Consider the following 10,250-nt stretch of genomic DNA (forward strand, 5'->3'; position numbering starts at 1 on the left):
CAAACAATCGGTGGATGGTAACTCATCACAAAATGCTGGTTGGTAACTCATCATAGAGTATTACTGGTTCATACAAAATGCCAGTTGCCGGTTTGATAAAAATGAAGACTGGTAAAAATGTGTTATGCCACTTTAGTCCCTCGTACCGCTTGGGATCTACGAACCGCTTGGGGTCAACATGCTGCTTCAAACCGGGAAACACATTCTGCAAAGCACCAATAGTCTAAAGACTATAATACAACATACCAGTTGGAACAAATACCGGTTGTGCTCTAACTCATACATATAAAGGGGATCTCAATGCAAGTGTGTGTCCACCAATGACAATCACAACATAAACATCAAAAATGCCAACATTGGTAATCTCCTGTAAGAAATTTAGACTTTAGTTTGGCAACAATCCTATCAAAAGAAATTATCTTTTTTTATTTTTCTTTCACCTTTCAGGTTGTTTATAATCCCACCATATAGAAGCATGTCCTTTGAGCCTTGTACACGCAAACTTAAGTCTTCTCTCTTTTGCAACTCCTTCATTTTCAAAATACTTTTCTAGATCATTGATCTAATAAATGAGTTCCTCTCCATTAAGGCTTCTAGAATAGGTGGGAACTTGAATCCTTGGTTTGGATCCAACACCCATGAGTACTTTGATTAGTATTTCTTTGACCCCTCTCAGCTCTACTAGAGTATTATCGATCACTTGAGGCTCCTCTTCTTTAGAAATGTCACTAACATTGTCTAACTCTACTCCTCTCCTCTGGGCCTACTCCATGAAATCCATTCTAACCAATGAGTTCTATAAAAAATCCAAAATCCATTCTTTGTGACCTCTTCAACCACCTCCCCTATGCATTATTCTTGGTGGCATTCTATCCAATTCCAACACTCCCAACTTCTTGCTTCTTTGATACCAAAATATGAGGGCAACCTACTTCCAAACAAAAATAAATGAAACTAAATCATTTTTCAATGGTGATAGAAACTTCAAGAACTAACAGAAGGAAAAATACAATACATGTATGTGAGGGAAGAAATAATTCAATAAATCAAATAACAAACACTCATAATCTTATGTTATTCTTAAAATATAAGATGAGATTATCACAAAGCACTAGTTACATTCTTGTTCAAATACTGCAAAACAAAACACACATTACCTATATATGCAATGTCTACCCTACTTGATATTAAAAGGGTAAAGGGCTCTACTTCCTTGCTTCACTATCTCCTTTCCCCTTCAACCAATGTCACCTTCTATAGAGGATACCCCCTCCAATTCATTTTGCCAGATTTTTTCTCGCCCACTCCTAAACCACTGCCACTGTCTCTCTCCATTTTGTTTTCCAAACACCCTAAATGTCACCAATGATAACTCCCAATTTAATCTTGGAAATACCAATCAAAACTTGCAACAAAGAACTACTTGAGGACAAGGGATCCTAGTTTCTCCTTTGGAAAACACAAACAAGGAAATTTTCCTAAATTTGGGAAACATGTCTACTGAAGAAAGATGAGTAGAAATCAACTCAAAAACACTCAGCAAGCCAAAATTGAACAAAAACTAAAAAGACCTAACAAGGAAAATAAAAAGAGGAAAAATGATGCCCCTACATTAGATGGAACCTAGAATAATAAAATTTATTGGCAAGTTATAGAACATGGTGAAAATTTTAGAAAACTACAGGTATAACCTATTTTTTTAAATGATACATTAATGAGTATCTTCACAAGGTTTTGGATCACCTATCCATGTTTTTGCAATATAAACTAGAATGATATATGTAGCAGTAGCCCAAAAGTGGCCTAAGAAATTTTTCTAAAATCAAAAAAATAAATGTATATATAAAATAGAAAAGCATAAGTTCATTATGTTGTGGTCTTTGAAGGAAGAAAAAATATACAAAAAATTATCCTACTCTAATCATTATTCAATGAAAATGAAAATAAATGAAGGAAGTTGGAGGGAGGGAGATATCTAGAATTGAAAAAGGAATGTCATCTAGTAGTGACCTCACTAGGAGTTTTGTGTAACCACCTTGTAAAATATTCTCTAAAGCCATAACAATTTTTTAAAATTTAGTAACATTTATTACTAACTTAATTAACCAAACATTTTTTATTTATCTAAGGCCATAACAATTTTTTAAAATTTACTAACATTTATTACTAACTTAATTAACCAAACATTTTTTATTTATCTTACAAGTGTTGATCTTATGGCTTCTCCATTCACCATGGTGGTGATAACTTAGAATCACCTCATATATGCATGCACTAGGTACTATTAAATTATCATAATTAGGGTAATGCCTTGAACAATACGTAAGCCTCAAAGATTCATTCATAATGAACCCTACCTTTGAGGGATAATTCAACCGATGAGATAATCTACAAAAAAGAATCTACTAAAAATTATACAAAACTAGCATGACTTATATATGGGTATGCTTAAAAAATAGTGACAAGTTAAAATTAAAAAAAAAAGAAAAGAAAATCACATTACAAAAGTTGATTGCTGAAGCTCAACACTATTAACCCACTTCCATGAAAACACACACACACACGTACACACATACACACGTACACACACACACACACACACACACACACACACACACACACACACACACACACGTAAATCTCGACACATGATACATGTGTATTAACACCAATCCCTGAGAGAATCATCAAAAAGTACCATAACAATATTAAAAACATAAAGTGATTCTAATCATATACATATACATCAAAAATATGTAGCTCATACACCATAATGACAATACAAAAATAACACCGTTGACTACTTTTGTAAAGTATTGTAATGTAGAAAATTGAACTATGAATACACACAACCAAAAACCTATGATTGAAATTTGAGAGTCTTATCCAAGGACAGTAGTGTGTCACAAGGATGCTTGTGTTTATCTCTATCATCATATATGAACCATCAATAAAAATGCCCAAAAATAGTGAAAACACAACTATATGATTTAGCTAACCTACAAAACCGAAAACTAGAAAAACACTACCAAATACTATAGAATAGAAATATAAAGAAATAAACTAGAAGTAAGATGTAAATAATATAAATGAGTTAAATGGACAATAAGAATACACATGGAAACCTCAATGTCTTTTGAGTATCCTTAAAATATCTACATTCATGGATAAAAAAAATGACTATTTGGGGACATGTACATAAAAATACAAAATACAAAAATTCATCATTGGTTTATTTTCTTTTGAGTATCCTTAAAATATCTACATTCATGGATAAAAAAAATGATTATTTGGGGACAAGTACATAAAAATACAAAATACAAAAATTCATCATAGGTTGAAATCAACCCAAAGCATCACATTTAGAGATAAATCAAAGAAATTTAGAATATAATTCTCCAAGGTATACAATATGGACACCTCGCAAAATGTATAACATCCTCTATAAAATAGCATGCAAGGAAAACATATAAGTGGGCATTATTGAAGGCCTCTATAAGAAAACATTTTTAATTACAAACCTTCAAATAAAGATAGAAAGATCTTCATTAAAGGTTATCTTGGATCAATAGTTAGTTCTTATAGTTATTTTTTGAAATTTAAATTTGCTAGATGTTGTAGCTTATAAAGAAAGAGGTCTTCACCGAAATATGTTAAAAAAATTGATCTTCAAACACTCATTATTATCTCTATCTCATATGTGAGATATATCTTAATGTTCTGATTAATAAAAAGTGGGTTACGCCCGTACCTTTACATGTCCACTAAAAAGCACCACCTAGGGTGCATGAGAAATGCACACCTAGTAAAAAGAGTTAAAAACAAACAACATAAAAAGACCACTAAACACAAAAAGGACCAAAGACAAAACCAACATTAAAAAACCTAGAGATAGATCTTAATGTTGTTAGCTAGGTTGATTTAAGTATTTTATGCTAAGTGGGTCATCAAAGCTATGGAAGAAGATGAGGCTTAAAATAATTATCTCATGCATTAGAAAAAGAAAGCCTCCATATCATGAGAAAAATTAAAATATTTTTTCCTTTCAATACCTTCTTATCACTTCTACAAATACATATCAACGGTTAATTTGTTGTTTCAATCATGTGAAAATATTTTGATTATGGAAAAGCGATTTTTTATGTATTTTGGTGATGTCTTTTGATTAGCTTATCTTTCAACAATAATGCACATCAATTCATCTCATATAATTAATTTGCTTCCTATCGAACTTCAATTAAGTTAGACTCTTGAATTTTCTCACATTAGTTATTCTTTAATAGCTTTGGAAGTTAATAAATTGTGGTAGATTTTCTATAGGAGATTTTAGTTGTATTTTTTCATTGATAAAAAATGTCATTGTGATTTTGTCTATTTAATTTCATATGCATGCTCAAGTAACACTGGTTCTAAAATTTCAACACTTGTAAGATTTTCTCAATGACTATGGGAGATCCCTATGTATTATGAGCTAAGTATTGTGAAATTTTGTTGATCATGACCAGCATGCCTAAAAATAACATAGCTACTCTTATAGTCATTACCATTCCTCACCACTATCACTGCAATGTGAGTGATAAAAGTTGTGGTAATAAACCTTTAAGAAATATATAGTCATTAATAAATTTACTAGCAAAATGTGGTGTTTTCACCCTTTTATCATGCAGAATCAATTAATATTGTTAAATGAATGGGTGACTCCAAATGTACTAGACGAACACATATATTAATGATTCCTTTCACTACCACTATAATGGAGTCCGTTCTCTAGGGTGTCAACGTCTACAGTCTAACCCCCGTATTATGCCAGCCATTTGAATAGGGTTCAGACCAAACGTCGATTCTAAATTTAGAAGGGTTTGTCAGAATTTATTTGAAGAAAAAAGAGCTAGTAGTAGGTTCTTTTTTACAGAATTCTATCATTAAATATTGTATTAGTAATATAAAAGTAATATAGTATTAAAAATATCAGGGTAATAGAAAGGAATATTTATAAAGCTTATCAGTCTGAAATAGAAACAAGAAATAAAGGACGCAGTTTAAAAGTATTAAGTACTTATAAGTGTCAGCAGAGGGACCATCTGATCACCCACACATCTGCGATGACATCATCAATTGACTTCCATCCAATGAGAGTTCTTTTTTCTTCTTCAATGTTCTCTTCTCTGGATTGAGCACAAACTCCTCCCTCTTCAGAAGTAGAAGAATGGGAGTGAGACCCTCAATCACCATGGTCATGTCTAGTAGAATGTTTACATTTATATCATTAAATATTTTTTTAATGTGTGGCAAATTATTCAATTGTATAATTCAATGACCCAATAAAAATCTGATTGCAAATTCAACAACTTGATGAAATCCATTGCACTTGGAGTTTCCCAAATCCATTAACAAAGAAAACTACAGAAATAAACATGGAATTGATTTTGCCCCAAGAAAACTGCAGAGCTAGAAACATAACACAGTCTCAATTTGTTGATACAGAAAATAGGAAGAAGCAGCATCTTGGGGTGTGCCCATGCTGGCAATCAACACAGAGGTTTGTGCATTATTGGTAACTAAACTATCATAACCTGTCATAGAATAGCAAATTCAATGATTTCATGGACACCCATTACACTTGAGTGTCTTAAAACTTTACACAGATAACACTGAACAAAGAGAAACATGGAATTCACCAAATTCCATGAAAAGCACAGAGAAAGAAACAGAAACATGAAATTATTTCAATATGATGAACACAACTACGGGCAAGAAATAGCATCTTGAAGACTCTTAATGGCGGCAGTCAACACAGAGCTAAAGTTACCCACAAACTCCTGTTGGGAGAGACCATCAACTGGATTGAGCTCAAAAGACCATTTGACAATACACTTATCCTCTTCCATTCCCTCTATCACTTGCAAAGTAGCTTCATACCCCTCAATTCCCTCCACGTTGGTATCGATAATAGTATAACTATAACAATGGTTAGCACAGTCCAAGGATGTGAGTTCTTCTTTGGCCCATGAAGTTTTTTCTGGTGAGGAGGGAGAAGGAAAGGAAAGGGAGCGAACACAGCCAGGGCCCTGTGTTGGTGTTCCCTCCACTCTTTCGCAAACCAGCAAGTTGGGCTGCCATTTTTTCAATCCATAGAAGTCGTTGAGAATCTCCCATACGCGTTGCAATGAATCCACCACAGGAACTTCGATGGATCCCCGCCATTTGGAGTTCTCCATTTAGGGTTTGGATTGGTCAGAACGTAAGGAGGAGATATAAATAGAAAACAGGAGCATCAAAGAATCTAGCCGAAGGAAATTTTATGGCTGGTGCAGGCGGCCATGACAATTGGAGGGAGGGCCTTATTTTAATTCTTATGCCAATACAAACAACTCCTGGCGTAGGCGGCCATGATAATTGGATTGTGAGATCATATTTTCATCAGCATCTATCATTGTACTTTTTACTCTGAAATTCCAATGAAAGCATGCCATCTGTTAAACAAACCTATATGAAAAATAATAAAATGAAATTTTGTTAGGTTATATGTTTTAATCCTTCCTTTGAATGCAAACTTTCTTCCACAAGATAACAATATTGTATGCAAACTTTAAGAATTAATATTATGTCCAAATTGAAAGAAGAGCAAGGAGCAATATTGTAATGGATTTATTTAATGTAAATTCACATGCAAATTTTTCAATGTCAAATCATGTCATTATTTGTAATGGGTCTATAGATTTTTAATATTTCAAAATGTTTAACAAATAATATAATATAAGTTTAGTTGACAATTAGAAAGTGATTTTATTTATAATATTATTTTAAAATATACTAACAACTTTTTTTTTAAGTGTAAAGTTAAAAATTATATTCTCAGGAACTAGTCTATGTATACAAGTTTTCTTCCACCTTAATAATGATTCTTATACCAACTTTCTTCTATTAGACTAATAATTAACATATTATCTCCAATTTGTGACAAGAGCAATGACATCATCTAAAGAAACAAACCACTTATATTTTAATGAACAAATTTGAAGTATAATTACATTAAAAAAAATTAATTGTCAAGTCATGCCATTTCATGTGATGGGTCATAGATTTTTAATAAGTAAATTTTTAAGATGTAAAAGAATATAATAAGCAATATAAAATTGAACCAACAAATAGAAAATGATTTTATTTAAGTTCTAAAATATATTATCAATTTTCTTGGAAATGTAGAGTCAACAATAATAAGAATAGTTAATTAAACAATTGTCAAGAACATATATATACATAAATAATCTTTTGATCATAGTAATAGAGCAATAAAATGGTAAATAAATTGAAGCAAAAGAGTTATCATATCCATTAGTGGGAGTTATTTGATCTATGAGAGATGGTTTCATATCAAGTTATTATAATATATAATCTTATTTTTTTCATTATTCACTTCCTATACAATACTCAATTTTAATACCACTATTACATAAAAACAAAGAATTCCTAAGGAAATAATGTCTCCATTACACTATGAAAAACATTTGCATGGTTTTGTTAGCTAAATAACTAGCTTATATATATTAACTTTAATCTATATAAAGTAGGCTAGGAATATGAGGCTTCAATTTAGTTTTTGTATATAGCATGTACAAATGGAAAAAAAAATGCCTCAAAACTTTGGGCATACTTTATAGAGATTAAAGCTAAGACATATAAGCTAATGGGATTTATAATTTGAATATATAAGAAAAATAAAATAATATTAATTAAATCTATATTTAGAACATGTAAATTATTAATTACTATAATATAAATAATAATGAATTTTTTTTCTTCTATTATATGATGTTTAATTTAAGTTATTAATAAATATATTATATAACTATATAGTTATATGTATTTATTGATAGCCTTATATACTTAACTATATTATTATAGTGATATATAATTATAAATATATATACCCTAGCTTTAAATTCCAAAAATTGTAGAACCAATCATCAATGAACTTACGGGGAGGGCACTTTTCCAAATCAACAGAGGCAAAGAATATAGTAGAATCTTTTAACCTAGGTTTTTCTCAAGCTATTTCTTTAACCATGGCTTCATTGGGAGAAATAGAGCAAAATTCTAGATTAATTGAGGAATCCTTACCTTCTGGATTGGGTTGTCCATTTTCGGGTGTTGTAAGAAATTTGGCATCATTCACCACTACATTCATAGAGCTCACCACTATCTCGAAGAAATATTTCTTGTGTTGTGGAGACAGATGTGGAAGTGGAGTGGAAACAGGGTTTGGCTAGGTAAAATGAGGTGCATTTAATGCACCATCAGACTCTGACTTCATAAGGAGTCGAGTCCAGGTCGAACGGCCACGGTAATGAAGCTTCGGGTGAAACAAAAATTAAATGCAACAAATGGAAATGCTACTAAATTTTCATAAGTATAAAAGAAAAGAAAATAAGGATCAAACCCGGTGGAGGAGGGATGACTCCTCCACCAAACACATGTATCGAGCCTCCCATGTCAACAAGGTCCCCTTTCACATGCCCTCATAGATTTAACACTACATTAGGAGAACCCACAACACCCTTGGAAATATTCTGGATGGCTTGAGCTTGGGCATTCAACTGCTTAATACCTTCAAAGCTATTCTCCATGGCAGTCTGACTGATAATGATAATAACCCTTAAATTATCCCAAATATTAACAAGGTTCTCCTCCGTGGCTTTAGTGCATTGATCATGTCATTCCTTCAACTCCTTTATTCTGTTGGCTAGCTCTTGAATTGTGGCAAAGATTTTATCCATATTATGTAGATTTGGACTTTGGAAGTTATCCTTGAAAGAATTAATCTTCGACACCATCCGTAACAACAAGGTACTCTAGCTCTCCATAACATCCTTCACATTCTTATGAGAATGCTAGAATCAATAATAGAAGAACCTTTCTCCATATAGGTGCCATTACCAAAATTCACAAGAATTTCCATATGTAAGCCCTCATCAATACTATAGAGAAGTAGGGGATAGGAAAAAGGGGAATGCAAACTGAATTTAGCCTTCAATTCCTTAAGATGTTTCAATTCTTTTTTATAGGGGGGATGACCCACCGACTTAGGCAACACTTTCCCCTTCCCTTTCACAAACCTAAGAGAGGGACCCCCCAACTTGCCTTTACCCTTAGCATCATAGCCAGGGGGTACAAAATTAGACACAAACTCCTCTAATGGGGAATAATCAGAATCCTCATCATCCAAAATCATAGTTTTGTGGTGGGTTGAGGCACCTCTTTTGGGTCATTTGTGTTTCTCTAAATTAACACCAACATCCTCATCTGAGAATGAATCCTCCGAATCACTAGAGGAACCCCCAAGACTAACATTATAAATATTCTCAAAAATAAGAGTAGGGCTCTATGATCAGGGATAGATTTTGCATACTCCATAATGAGGAGAATCAAACCCTCATGAATAACTAGGATAGAGTGGGATTTTTTATGAACTTTTAAACTATGTCTGAGAGAAGAAAATAGATAGAAGGGTGACAAAAAATATTTTTCATGCCTAAAGTGGTTAAGGCTGACAAAATGATAACTATTTAAATAAATTGTAGAACTTGCCATCAAAAGTAACATACAGTATTATGACTTCTACAAATTTTGTTCAAAGAAGTTTGAGTGTAGTCTTGTAATATCTTCCATTGGTGGTCCTCTCAACTTTCTTTCTTTCCCCTTTCTCAAAGAAAATTGAAAGAGGTTCAACAACACATTTCCTATCCCTATAAAATCTCCTTCCTTCCACCAAGGTATTAGACACCTTTTCCATAACCTCCTCAAAGACCACTATTTCCATACCATAAACTCTAAGAATTTCCACATCCCAACCCTCGATAAAAGTAGCATAAACCTGTAGGTCCAAGCCATGCAATTTTTCATTATAGGGCGTAAGGTCCCCAGTTGAGATATCTCCCAAAACCATATGATTCTCCTACCATTTGCAATACACAATAGGCTCAATTCTATTCCGATCACCACCCATGTTATAGAGAAAACTTGAAAAGCCAAAGACACACAAATGCCAACCCAAATAACGATAAAGAAGCTCATAAAGAGGGCAGTATCTTGACGCACCATTATGGGGGACATGCCACTTCACATAAGTGAAATAAAATTTGATCATTTCCCATGAAGCATTCAAATTAACACCCATATTGATCATTTCAAATTAACATTCTTATGTCCTCATGGATATGGTCTATAAATCCCCACCTTCTCAAATTATC

General features: G+C 32.6%; 1 protein-coding gene across 1 annotated transcript; it reads right to left on the reverse strand.

Moving 5' to 3' along the window:
* Positions 1–5,744: 5,744 nt before the first annotated feature.
* LOC131070347 (lachrymatory-factor synthase-like) lies at positions 5,745–6,218 on the reverse strand. Its single transcript, XM_058005856.2, has one exon. It carries the CDS (start codon positions 6,216–6,218, stop codon positions 5,745–5,747), a length of 474 nt encoding a protein of 157 aa, XP_057861839.2.
* Positions 6,219–10,250: the final 4,032 nt, after the last annotated feature.

This window comes from Cryptomeria japonica, chromosome 10, assembly GCF_030272615.1.
Source record: "Cryptomeria japonica chromosome 10, Sugi_1.0, whole genome shotgun sequence".
Classification (NCBI taxonomy): Eukaryota; Viridiplantae; Streptophyta; class Pinopsida; order Cupressales; family Cupressaceae; genus Cryptomeria; species Cryptomeria japonica.

Bases quoted from the DNA above. Each gene is read 5' to 3' on its own strand.
- LOC131070347 (XM_058005856.2), bottom strand. From the start codon at position 6,218: ATGGAGAACTCCAAATGGCGGGGATCCATCGAAGTTCCTGTGGTGGAT.